The following is a 14,501-nucleotide window of genomic DNA, read 5'->3' on the forward strand; positions in this document are numbered from 1 at the left end:
GTGCATTCTCCTGTTTGTTTGGTAGTGCAGAATGTAATTTAAAAAGTAATTGTCATACATCATGGGTCCAAATGTTGTATATGTCATTTGGACCGGAAGATTAGCTCTGCATACTATAATATTTTTTGAATCAAATCTGAAGGAACTGCTGACATAGGTTTGGGACAAAGTCTCTGACATCGGCATGAGAGTAGCTTATTTTGTTAGCATTTACCACTGATCGCATCCTTGAGGTTACTCGGTTGAAACTTCTTGTCACTAGAGAATACTTGGAGGGAAAAGGTTGAGAACAATGATCTAGAATTCTAGATGACATACAATATATTCTAGACTTTGCACAAAAAAAACTTGAGCAATATTATTATCTTTTGGGGAATTTTTTTGCTGCAGTTTTCAGACATTCTTCCTTAATTTTTGTATTCTGTTTTTCTTCTGCTTTTAGACACATGTAAACCGGATGTATTGTGTGGAGAAAGTAATTCTGCACCGAAAATTGTACCTATAGATGTAGGTTTTCTCCTGGACAGTTCTTACAATATGAACCTTGATGAATATGAAGCAGCAAGAAGTTTCATCAGTAGATTGATTGATGGGCTTGATATTCCAAACACTGGTGCTCGAGTGGCTTTGGTTAGTAGTGCGACCCCTGGCTCTAGCCCTGGCAATGAACAGAAACCTTATCTTGAGTTTGATTTTTCAACATATAGTAATGCAAAGATTATGAAGAGACACCTCCAGGAAAACAATCATCACCTACAAAATCCACCTGCCTTTGGAAATACATTCAAATGGATGCTTGAAAACATCATGTCTAAAACACCAGACCTAAAGAAAAATAAGGCCATTATCATGATATTGTCTGGAGAGACAAGCGACTGGGATAAACAAACCTTGAGGGAAGTTTCTTTGGAAGCCAAGTGTAAAGGTTTTGCTCTGTTTGTACTTTTCATTGGCAGAACATATAATAATACTGAACTGATGGAACTTCCAAGTGCTCCCACAGAACATCACCTGCTCCAACTTGGTGAAGGCCACAAACCAAATTTTGAATATGCTGCCAGATTTACCCAGGCATTTCTGAATTCCGTTAAATGTGAGTTAATGTAAACATTTAATTTATGATTTCATAAATGACATGCCTCCTCTGACAATCCGTGCACCAGATTAAAATATACTCAAGCTCGTAGGTGGGGTAGATTACAGTCATCATTTACACCAGTTTCTGGCATAATAATGATAAATGTGCCAGGACCAATGGCCCACCCACATTCCACCCTTGCCACAACCCCTTTTCTGAAACAGGCGGGGGTGGCGTAAAAATGCCAGTTGCAACTAAATCTAGTCATAATAGCATATAAAAAGTCACAAAACCAGGTTTTGCAACTTTATTAACACCAAGGGCCACATTTATTAATACTGGTGTTTTAGAAGCCGGTCTTAATAAGGCCCTAAGCTGGCGGTGGTTCCGCCGAAGTTATGAAGAGGCACTGACCTCTTTATAACTTTGGCGGATCCTCCGCCAGTTGTAAATGTAATACAGCTTCCGAGTTGTCTTACATTTAAAACCTTTTACTATGCCTAAAACAGTATTGTCAAGTATTGTCAAGCAAGTTTTATTACAAGTGTAGTATTTTTGGTCAATTTTAAAACTTCAACTGGTTTTCCAGGACCATCGGGACTCATCAACCTACCCTAATCATAACTTGCCAGACTTTAATGTCTCAAACATGCGTTGATCAGCTACTCTGGAACCCAATCAAGTGACACATCTAGTAACATAGTAACATATGGGGTCATTTATCAAACTGATGTAAAGTAGAACTGGCTTAGTTGCCCATAGCAACCAATCAGATTACAACTTTCATTTTTGACTGTTCCTTTGGCAAATGAAAGGTGGAATCTGATTGGTTGCTATAGGCAACTAAGCCACTTCTACTTTACACCAGTTTGATAAATGTCCCCATATGTGTGTAAGGTGGAAAAAAGACATCTGTCCATCCAGTTCAGCCTGTTATCCTGCAAGTTGATCCAAAGGAAGGCAAAAAAAGCTCTGTGAGGTAGACGCCACTGTTACTCATTTAACCACTTCACATCCACCCACAGGATATAAACATTCTATGGGTGGATGTTTAACTCTGAATGAAAGTTCTGGAACGTCCATTCAGAGATCACAGCTGCACGCTAATCGTGCAGGTCTGCAGAGCAGGACAACCCAGAGAGAAGGCAGGGACAGTTCCCAGGTGCCCCTGCCTTCTAGATCGCTGCATACACAGCGCTCACCGAGTGCTGTGTATACAGAGTAGGAAGCGCTATGCGCTTCCTGTTCAGGCCTGGTGGTCATGTGACCGCCGAGGCCGGGAGAGTGCAGGAGCTGTCGAGTCTTTTGCAGACCTCGATCAGCCCTGCACTGAGGCTGTACAGCGCTGTATTCTGCTGTACAGCCTCTCTGGGGGGTATATTTCCACTGTAACTGGGGCTAATGTGTCAGCCCCAGTTACAGGAGAAATCAATAGTAGAAAAAACAAAAATTAAGTCAAATGTCCCCCAGAGGTCTTGTATGACCTTGTCGGGGATACAGAGTGTAAAATAAAAAAAAAATAAAAAATAAAAAATGATCCACCCTGTCCGATAAATATCATTAAAAAAAAACTGTCAAAAAGCCATTTTTGTCACCTTACATCACACAAAGTGTAACACGAAGTGATCAAAAAGGCGTATGTCCCACAAAATGGTACCAATAAAACTCACCTCATCCTGCAAAAAATGAGCCCCAACATAAGAAAATCGCTAAAAAACAAAAACAAACTGTAGCTCTCAGAACATGGAGACATGAACATAATTATTGCTATTATTGTTTTAAAGTGAAATAAATAAAAGAAAGTATGCATATTAGGTATTGCCACGTCCGTAACGACCGTCTCTATAAAAATATCACATGACCTAACCCCTCAGGTGAACACCGTCAAAAAAATAAAATAAAAACTGTGCTAAAAGAAAACACTTTTTTTTGTCACCTTACATCACTAAAAGTGCAACATCAAGCGATCAAAAAGGCATATGCCCCCCAAAATAGTACCAATCTAACAGTCACCTCATCCCGAAAAAAGTGAGCCCCTACCTAGGACAATCGCCCAAAAAATAAAAAAAACTATGGCTCTCAGAATATGGAGACACTAAAATATAATTTATTTGTTTAAAAAATGCTGTTATTGTGTAAAACTTAAGTAAATAAAAAAGTATACATATTAGGTATCGCCGCGTCCTCAAGAACCTGCTCTATAAAAAAAATCACATGACCTAATCTCTCAGATGAACACCGTAAAAAAAAGCCATTTTTTGTCACCTTACATCACAAAAAGTGTAATAGCAAGCAATTAAAAAGTCATATGCACCCCAAAATAGTACCAATCAAACCGTCATCTCATCCCGCAAAAATTATACCCTACCTAAGGCAATCGCCCAGAAAATAAAAAAAACTATGGCTCTTAGACTATAAAGACACTTAAATGATTTTTTTTTTGTTTCAAAAATGATATTATTGTGTAAAACTTAAATAAATAAAAAAAGTATAGATATTAAGTATCGCCGCTTCCGTAAGAACCTGCTGTATAAAAATATCACATGACCTAACCCCTCAGGTGATGACCGTGAAAAAAATTAAAATAAAAAGTGTGTCACTTTTGTGCCACTTTTTTTGTCACCTTACATCACAAAAGGTGTAATACCAAGCGATCAAAAAGTCATATGCATCCTAAAATAGTACCAATCAAACCGTCATCTCATACCGAAAAAAATTAGCCCGTACATAAGACAATAACCCAAAAAAATATATATATATATGGCTTTCAGAATGTGGAGACACAAAAAAAGATTTTTTTTTCAAAAATGCTTTATTATGTATATCTGAAACAAACAAACAAAAAAGTAGTCATATTTGGTATTGTCGTGTCCATAACAACCTGCTCTATAAAAATAGCACATGATCTAACCTGTCAGATGAACATTGTAAATAACAAAAAATAAAAACGGTGCCAAAACAGCTATTTTTTGTTATCTTGCCTCACAAAAAGTGTAATATAGAGCAACCAAAAATCATATGTAAAAAAACTGCAAAATCTGCCTTCCAAAAACCACATGGTGCTTCTTTCCTTCTGCACCCTGCCGTGTGCCCGTACAGCAGTTTATGACCACATATGGGGTGTTTCTGTAAACTACAGAATCAGGGCAATAAATATTGAGTTTTGTTTGGCTGTTAACCCTTGCTTTGTTAGCGGGGAAAAAATGATTAAAATGGAAAATCTGCCAAAAAAGTTAAATTTTGAAATTTCATCTCCATTTTCCATTAATTATTGTGGAACACCTAAAGCAGGCATCCTCAAACTGTGGCCCTCCAGCTGTTGTAAAACTACAACTCCCACAATGCCCTGCTGTAGGCTGATTCTTGTAGGCTGTCCGGGCATGCTGTGAGTTGTAGTTTTGCAACAGCTGGAGGGCCGCAGTTTAAGGATGCCTGACCTAAAGGGTTAACAAAGTTTGTAAAATCAGTTTTGAATACCTTAAGGGGTGTAGTTTCTAAAATGGGGCCATTTTTGGGTGGTTTATATTATGTAAGCCTCACAAAGTGACTTCAGACCTGAACTGGTCCTTAAAAAGTGGGTTTTGGAAATGTTCTGAAAAATTTCAAGATTTGCTTCTATACTTCTAAGCCTTCTAACGTCCCCAAAAAATAAAATGATATTCACAAAATGATCCAAACATGAAGTAGACATATGGGGAATGTAAAGTAATAACTAGTTTTGGAGGTATTACTATCTATTATAAAAGTAGAGAAATTGAAATTTGCAAATTTGTAAAGATTTTGGGTAAATTTGGTATTTTTTATAATTAAAAATGAAATTTTTTTGACTCAATTTTACCACTGTCATGAAGTACAATATGTGATGAGAAAACAATCTCAGAATGGCCTGAATAAGTAAAAGCGTTTTAAAGTTATTACCACATAAAGTGACACATGTCAGATTTGCAAAAAATGGCTCTGTCAGGAAGGGAGAAATGGCCCGGATGTGAAGTGGTTAAGGGGGAAAAAATTCCTTCCCAACTCCAATGAGGCAGAAAGAATGACTCCCTTCTCCAGAAATCTAATAACTATAACCTGTAATATTATTACACTCCAGAAATACATCCAGGCCCCGCTTGAACTCTTTTAGTGAACTCACCATCACCTTCCTCAGGCAGAGTTTCATAGTCTCACTGCTCTTACCGTAAAGAATCCTCTTCTATGTTTGTATACAAACCTTCTTTCCTCCAGACGCACAGGATTTCCCCTTGTCACAATCACGGTCCTGGATATAAATAGATGATGGGAGAGATCTCTGTACTGACCCCTGATATATTTATTCATAGTTATTAGATCTCCCCTTTTTCTAAAGTGAATAACCCTAATTTTGATAATCTAGCCCTCCTCTGAACCTTCTCCAGCTCTGCTTTGTCTGCCTTGTTCACAGGAGCCCAAAACTGTACACAGTACTCCATGTGTGGTCTGACTAGTGATTTGTAGAGTGGTAGAACTATGTTCTCATCAAGTTCATCTATGCCCCTTTTGATGCACCCCATAATCTGACACTGGTTTCTACATTTTAGTTTGCTGTCCACTAAAATTCCTAAGTCTTTTTCCATGTCAGTGTTACCCAGTGTTTTATCATTTAGTATGTATGGGTGACTTGCATTATTCCTTCCCATGTTCATGTCAGTGTTAAACCTCATCTGCCACTTCTCTGCCCAAGCCTCCAACATAGCCAGATCCATCTGTAGCAGTATACTGTCCTCTTTTGTGTTAATTACTTTACACAAATGAGTATCATCTGCACAAATTGATATTTTACTGTGCAAGCCTTCTACAAGATTATTAATATATATATTGAAGAGAATAGGGCCTAATACTGATCCATGTGGCAACCCACTTCTAATCTCTTCAGAAATTCTACATCAAGTAACTTCTGCAGCCCAGGAGAGGAAAGTTACTGTGGACATGGTCAGAACTATTTGTCTATCTGAAGCATGCGCAGATGAGGTGAATTCAGAAGCTTGTGCATGCGCCAGGAAGACAAGTACTATTGATTCTGGTAACAGAATCTTCCCTTCCTGGGCTGCGGAAGTGACATGCTTGTCCATAAAATAGACCAGAAATCTGGTATTCTGACTGATGGCTTTGACGTTGGCAGATGTAGGATTTCTGAAAAACAGCACATCCAGAGTAGCCAATCCAAGTAACCTTGAGACAGTTAAGTATATTGGAAACTTTCTTCTTTAAGTAGCTCATAATTAATTAAGGTGGTTTTAAAGCCCCCAAAAACCCTTTTAAATTGTGCAGAGTTGCACTTAGGGGGTTCTCTATCACTTAGACCTCTCTAGTGATTGAAGTAGCAAAGGACACAGCAATGGAATTAAGGGGTATAGACACCTTTAAGAGCATTGCTTTTTAAAATTGGATTCTACTTATGTTGGGCTAAAATTAATTTTCCAGTCGTTCCTAAAAGGTTTGAGCAGTTTGTCTTCTTCAGCTTTAGTTTTTCCTGGCTCTGCAGATTATTCTTTCTGCTTTTCACTTAAATCTGTCAGAAAGGTCCTCTGATGATATGATCTGTATCCCTTATCACTGTGTTCTGTGACAGCTTTTAGACTAAATTCTTATGGTTTGATAAGACTTTAGATTAAGTGAGTGTTATCAGCTGTTAGGAAAGTAAAGATAACGGATACAGATCAAGCCCTGAAGGTTTTTAAATTTCTCTTCTACAAAGACTGGAAACTGGAAAATGATTTTTATCTGAATATAAGTAGAATGCTATGATAAAAATGCCCACAAAGGTGTCCATAGCCTTTATATATCGATACTGTACCTGCCTGCATCTACCAGTGCTCACTGCATATTGATTTGTACAGCTGTTATTGAATTAACTATGCCATATGAAAGGTATATTATGAAATGAATCAGCACAACATTTTGTATCTACAGTGTGGGCCATTTATATGGATACACCTTAATAAAATGGGAATGGTTGGTGATAATAACTTCCTGTTTGTGGCACATTAGTATATGTGAGGGGGGAAACTTTTCAAGATGGGTGGTGACCATGGCGGCCATTTTGAAGTCGGCCATTTTGAATCCAACTTTTGTTTTTTCAATAGGAAGAGGGTCATTTGACACATCAAACTTATTGGGAATTACACAAGAAAAACAATGGTGTGCTTGGTTTTAATGTAACTTTATTCTTTCATGAGTTATTTACAAGTACGAGTTAGTAAATAACTCATGAAAGAATAAAGTTACATTAAAACCAAGCACACCATTGTTTTTCTTGTGAAATTCCCAATAAGTTTGATGTGTCACATGACCCTCTTCCTATTGAAAAAACAAAAGTTGGATTCAAAATGGCCGACTTCAAAATGGCCACCATGGTCACCACCCATCTTGAAAAGTTTCCCCCCTCACATATACTAATGTGCCACAAACAGGAAGTTAATATCACCAACCATTCCCATTTTATTAAGGTGTATCCATATAAATGGCCCACCCTGTATATACCGTTGAAATGAAATTGTCAAAAAATTTAACCAATAATCCCATTAGGTCTATGAGCAACCTGAAACATAATCATTTGACAACCGTAGACAACAAATAACTCTTTACTGCCCTAGACGACCAGAGATATTCCATTTAAAGAGGTTATCCAATTTCACAAACAGCCCCCCCATTTGCCGAGCCCCTCACAGGTAATATACTTAGCCCGCTCCCTGCGCCGCTCCTGGTCCCCACACCGCCACTGCTTCTCCCTGTACATAGATTAAAACATCCGGTGTCGGGGGGAAGGGGGGTGAGCAGCCAATGACAGGCGGGGACGGGGTGACGCTAGGGTGGCTCGTCCCCGCCTGCCATTGGCTGCTCCCCCCAACACCAGATGTTTTCATCCATGTACAGGGAGAAGCATCAGCGGTGGTTCGGGGACCAGGAGTGGCGCGGGGAGTGGGATAAGTATATTACCTGTGAGGGGCCCAGCACATGGGGGGCTGTTTGTGAATTGGATAGCCCCTTTAACCCATTTGCCAATCTAGTCCCCTAAACTGAGGTATTATCCCTTCAGCACTCTAGAGTGCCACATAAATTAGATATTTACACCTAAACCACCTTATGTAGAAATATGAGAGACTGCATATACAAAGTTGGAAAAAACCCTCTACGTCTCCTAATTTTGTAACTATGGCTGCAGTAATGTAAATATTCTGCTTGCTCTGGGGTTGCAATTAGAGATGAGAGATTTGAAGTTGATGAAGTGGAATTCGATCCAAATTTCAGGAAAAATTCAATTTGCACCGAATCCGAATTTCCTCACGCTTTGTGGTAACGAATTACATTTTTTTCTAAATGGCTGCAGTGTTTGGACATGGAGCAAGGAACTCTGGGAACGAGGGATCACCCACAATGCCATGCATGCAGCCAATCAGCAGCCAGCCAGCCCTGTGATGTCACAGCTCTATAAATATCCTCAGCCATCTTGGATTCAGTCATTTTCCAGTATACTTACTGTATATCATTCCACAGTATTGAAGCAGAACAGGGTTCAGTAGTGGAGTTTACAGCCTGGGTAATAGGAACCATCCTATTACACCTTGCTGCACTGACTGCGGATCCAAATTGCCATTATACAGCTCTGTAATTCCAGCAAACCGTCCTTATTATTGGGGTGCAAGTGCTGTTTGATACAGCTATTGACAGTGTTTATTACAAGGAAATATTTATACGTCTTATTTGCCCTTGTGCGGTGCAGTTACAGTAGATATAAAAAGTCTACACACCCCTGTTAAAATGTCAGGTTTCTGTGCTGTGAAAAAATGAGACAAAGATAAATCATTTCAGAACTTTTTTCACCTTTAATGTGACCTATAAACTGTACCACTCAATTGAAAAACAAACTAAAATATTTTAGTTGAAGGGAAGAAAACAAAAAAACTAAAATAATGTGGTTGCATAAGTGTGCACACCCTCTTATAACTGGGGATGTAGCTGTGTTCAGAATTCAAAATCATGTTAAATAGGAGTTGGCATACACCTGCAATAATTTAAAGTGCCTCTGATTAACCCCAAATAAAGTTCAGCTGCTCTAGTTGGTCTTTCCTGAAATTTTCTTAGTCGCATCCCACAGCAAAAGCCATGGTCCACAGAGAGCTTCCAAAACATCAGAGGGATCTCATTGTTAAAAGGTATCAGTCAGGAGAAGGGTACAAAAGAATTTCCAAGGCATTAGATATACCATGGAACACAGTGAAGACAGTCATCCTCAAGTGGAGAAACTATAGCACAACAGTGACATTACCAAGAACTGGACGTCCCTCCAAAATTGATGAAAAGACGAGAAGAAAACTGGTTTGGGAGGCTACCAAGAAGCCTACAGCAACATTAAAGGAGCTGCAGGAATATCTGGCAAGCAGGGCCGTCTTTTCGAATGGGCACGCTGGGCAGTTGCCCGGGGGCCCCACTTGCCTGGGGGCCCGCCTGCCCAGTGAACCCACCAGCCAACTTCCCAACCGTCATTTAGCAGCGTTGCCGCAGGCCAGCGGCAGCCTCCCGCGAGCCCGCGGGAACGGCCGCCTAACACACACAGGCATGGGCATGGATCACACTCGCGGCTCTCTCTCAGCCTCTGACCTGTACCCGCTAGCCTGAGCCAATAGACATCACCGCCGTCGCTGCCACCGTACCGCCCACGACTTCCCTCCCCCTGAGGTGTGACGTCACTCACGAGAGCTGCCTGTCTGCTGCAACGAAGAGGAGCCGCGCTAGAGCCGCCGAGGAGGAACAATTGAGACAGGAGTACAGTCAGTGTCAGACTGTATCTCAATTTTGCAAGTAAGAAAGCAGCGCTGCAGTAAATGTGTTCTTGGTTTTTTTTATATATACACAGCATGGCGGCGGGGGGGGGGGGGGGTAGAGGGGGCCAAATGTCCTGCTTCTGTCTGCACTGGTCATAGAAACTGATGTAGGGTAGGGGTACAAAGTGTATCACTCAAAATGTGTATTAGGTGGATAGATTCAATCAAAATCTGAAATACGTGTGAATACCTGGCTAATGTTTATCACAAAGATCTTGATTATGGTGACCTACTAAATGAATGTGAGCATCTCAAGCACTACATGATTCTTGATCAAAATTGTGAGACTCTTCCTGCATTGTACAGAAAAATAATTTCAGACAACTTGAAATCTGTTTTTCCGAATGTGGAAATTGCACTCAGAGTGTTCATGTGCATGATGGTGACCAACTGTGCAGGAGAGCGTTCGTTCTCAAGATTGAAACTGATAAAAAATGAGCTTCGCAGCTCAATGGGGCAGCATCGTTTGAACTGGCTTTCACTAATGTGCATTGAAAATGACATCCTAAAAACCATTGACTTCAAGCCAGTTATAAAGGAATTCTGTACAAAAAAGTGTCGCAAATTTAATAAATGATTAGTGTTTTTGTACTGTCCAATTTTAATCAGTAATGTCTTGTTTTTCAATTTCTTGCTTTTCAAGCTCATGTTATATTGTTCAAACGTTGTGTTTAATGTTTAAACACTGATTTTGTTGAAAGTACCAATAAATATCGCCTTATTGATAATTTGCATTTTTATTCTAGTGCGTGATTGTGTAGACAGGGCCCCAGTGCACTGTATTGCCCGGGGGCCTATAATGCTCTTAAGATGGCACTGCTGGCAAGTACTGGCTGTGTGGTACATGTGACAACAATCTTCCGTATTCTTCCTATGTCTGGGCTATGGGGTAGAGTGGCAAGACGAAAGCCTTTTCTTACGAAGAAAAACATCCAAGCCAGGCTACATTTTGCAAAAACACATCTGAAGTCTCCCAAAAGCATGTGTGAAGCGGGTGTTTTGGTCTGATGAAACCAAGGTTGAAGTTTTTGCCCATAATTTCAAAAGATATGTTTGTCGCAAAAACAACACTGCACATCACCAAAAGAACACCATACTTACAGTGAAGCATGGTGGCGGCAGCATCATGCTTTGTGGCTGTTTTTCTTCAGCTGGAACTGGGGCCTTAGTTAAGCTAGAGAGAATTATGAACAGTTCCAAATACCAGTCAATATTGGCACAAAACCTTCAGGCTTCTGCTAGAAAGCTGAACATGAAAAGGAACTTCATCTTTCAGCATGACAACGACCCAAAGCATACATCCAAATCAACAAAGGAATGGCTACACCAGAAGAAGATTAAAGTTTTGGAATGGCCCAGCCAGAGCCCAGACCTGAATCTGATTCAAAATTTTGTGGAGTGATCTGAAGAGGGCTGTGCACAGGAGATGCCCTCGCAATCTGACAGATTTGGAGTGTTTTTGCAAAGAAGAGTGGGCAAATCTTGCCAAGTCAAAATGTGCCATGCTGATAGACTCATACCCAAAAAGACTAAGTGCTGTAATAAAATCAAAAGGTGCTTCAACAAAGTATTAGTTTAAGGGTGCACACTTATGCAACCATATTATTTTATTTTTATTTTTTTCTTCCCTCTACCTAAAAGATTTCAGTTTGTTTTTCAGTTGAGTTGTACAGTTTATAGGTCACATTAAAGGTGGAAAAAGTTCTGAAATTATTTATATTTGTCAATTTTTTTTTTATAGCACATAAACCTGACATTTTAACGAGTGTGTAGACTTTTTATATCCACTGTATATGTTCTAAAGCATTTTTTTGCTTGTATTAGTGGGAAAAAGGGCTTATTAGCTGTCGTGTGGTGAAGTGAGAAAATTACAGCACTTTTTGGCGTGTATTAGTTGCAAAAAAATATATATTTGTTGTTCAGCGGTGCAGTTTTACAGTATGTTCTAAAGCCCTTTTTGGCGTGTATAAGTGGAAAAAAATTAAGGGTCTATTTGCCGTTCAGCGGTGCAGTTATATGTTCTAAAGCCCTTTTTGGCGTTGGGGGGTTTCGCTCTGGTAGACAGAATTAGCGGACGCAGTATAGAGGCAACAACAAGTTCTTTGGATCAAACAGTTCTGTGGTTTATTCACACTTTAGGCAAGTGACAAAACAAGCAGTCATAAACAAGCAAAAAGTCACCTTGCTGTGTTAGTGGTAATTCACACCATGCGGCAATTCTGCCTCAAAGATTCCTTGAGCATAGCAGCACCAACCTGTTTTCACGCCAAACAGGTAGCAAGCCTTCATCCAGACACAAGGCTCCCGGATCCCAACACAGAGACCTCACTTCTGAGCCCAGCTGCCTATTTAAGGACAGCTAGGTGCTGCAAAAATTCGGTCCGGTATTTGACTTCACCTGGCTGTAAATCAGCACAGCAGCACATGCTGGAAGAAAAATACCTGTTTTCCCAGACCAAACCTCTCACTGTGTCACAGCGTGTATAAGTGGCAAAAAAAAAATATATATATAATTTGCTGTTCAGCGGTGCAGTTATATGTTCTAAAGCCATTTTTGGCGTGTATTAATGGCAAAAATATTTATATTACTTGCCGTTCAGCGGTTCAGTTATATGTTCTAAAGCCGTTTATGGAGTGTATTAGTGGCACAAAAAAAAGTACTTGCCGTTGTGTGGTGAAGTGAGACAATTACAGCCCTTTTTAGCATGTATTAGTGGCAAAAAATATATATATTTGCCGTTCAGCGGTGCAGTTATATGTTCTAAAGCCCTTTTTGGGGTGTATTAGTGGAAAAAAAGGGCTCATTAGCCGTGGTGTGGTGAAGTATTTTGGGGTGTTTTAATTTCCTTTTTATTTATTTATTTGATCTAACAGTATGTCATACAGAGAAGTGAAGGGCCCTGCACAGGGGAGTGGCAGAGGCGTAAATGTTTCTGGCGCAGGCACAGGTTCAGCAGAGTAAGGGGGCATGACAGCAGGAGTCGCAGCGAGAGACCTGAGCTCCCGGTGTCATCTAGCGGTCACGTCTTGACTAGCAACCCAGCGGTTCTTGAATGGTTGAGTCGGTCATCCACTTCGCCCCAAGTGACATCAGACACCCCTAGGCAAGAGTCGGTGAGTTCGTCAGACACAATTCTTAGTTGGCATGGTCCGGGAGCAGGCCCTGTGCCCTCACCTGTCCTCAACCTGCCTCTCTCCTTTTCTGTTCCCCCAGCCAGATAAGTATTATATGCTGTGGGCTCAGCTCCACTATACAGCGAGGACGAGCTACTAGAGGACAGTCAGCAGCTACTGGCCAGCCAAGATGTGGAGGAGACATACGTCGCTTCCTCCACTAGGCAGGCAAGTAGTGATGAGGAGAGTGGCGTTGGAGCTGGTGTTGTGAGCAGTCAGGCTCCTGACCCAGAGACTGTTGAGGAGGACATCAGTGACGTGCAGACAGTACTTGATGATGATGGAGCTGATCGCACTTGGGAGCCGGGGGAATTAGGGGCTTCATCATCATCGGGAGAAGAGGGTGGAAGCTTGCCCGTGAGGCAGTGGCGGAGTCAGCAAGTCGCAGTCTTGCAGTCAGTTAGTGCGTAGTGTTGTGAGTAAAATCACCAACTCGGCGGTGTGGCAGTTTTTTGTTAAGCTGCCGGAGGAGGTGAACATGGCCATTTGTAGAATCAGTGGGCAGAAGGTGCAGCATGGCCAGGGTGCCAATGTTGGCACTATGGCCCTGCGTCAACATATGCAGCATCACCATAAAGTGGCCTGGGAGAACTGTGGCTGCAATATTGTGATTCAGCCTGCCGCAACAACCACTGCATCCCCCAAAGGCACGCACCCGATTTCGGCAAGTCAAGGCTCCACCACCTCAGCCGAAGGGAGCTGTCTGTCCTTCCCACCATCTGCTGGTCCTGATGCTCCTGCTCCTTCTCCTACTTCTCGTCAGTCATTCAGTCAGCAATCGATCACCGAAGCGATTGCCAAGAGACAACAGTATGCGTGCACTCATCTAACGGTGCTGAAGCTGAATGAGCTCCTAGCCAAGTTGCTGGTGCTGCAGTCCCTCCCTTTCCAAGTGGTGGACTCTGCACCTTTCAGAGAACTGATGACGTGTGCAGTGCCGAGGTGGAGAGTCCCAAGCCATCATTTCTTTGCCAAAAAGGCAGTACCAGCCTAGCACACGTACAGTACAGACCAAAAGTTTGGACACACCTTTTCATTCAAAGAGTTTTCTTTATTTTCATGACTATGAAGGCATCAAAACTATGAATTAACACATGTGGAATTATATACATAACAAACAAGTGTGAAACAACTGAAAATATGTCATATTCTAGGTTCTTCAAAGTAGCCACCTTTTGCTTTGATTACTGCTTTGCACACTCTTGGCATTCTCTTGATGAGCTTCAAGAGGTAGTCACCTGAAATGGTCTTCCAACAGTCTTGAAGGAGTTCCCAGAGATGCTTAGCACTTGTTGGCCCTTTTGCCTTCACTCTGCGGTCCAGCTCACCCCAAACCATCTCGATTGGGTTCAGGTCCGGTGACTGTGGAGGCCAGGTCATCTGGAGCAGCACCCCATCACTCT

The 14,501-nt window shown here is 41.2% G+C and overlaps 1 protein-coding gene across 2 annotated transcripts in view; it reads left to right on the plus strand.

Moving 5' to 3' along the window:
* Positions 1 to 14,501, plus strand: part of LOC121001130 (collagen alpha-6(VI) chain-like) — a 353,819-nt gene that overhangs the window by 317,000 nt on the left and 22,318 nt on the right. The window contains exon 35 of one of the 2 annotated variants that reach the window (XM_040432059.1): positions 443 to 1,093. The exons of the other annotated variant lie outside the window; for it this stretch is intronic. Coding sequence (XP_040287993.1) covers positions 443 to 1,093 — 651 coding nt within the window. The remainder of the gene's footprint in view (positions 1 to 442; positions 1,094 to 14,501) is intronic. 2 annotated transcript variants of the gene reach the window in all.

This window comes from Bufo bufo, chromosome 5 (genome assembly GCF_905171765.1).
Source record: "Bufo bufo chromosome 5, aBufBuf1.1, whole genome shotgun sequence".
NCBI classification, from domain to species: Eukaryota; Metazoa; Chordata; class Amphibia; order Anura; family Bufonidae; genus Bufo; species Bufo bufo.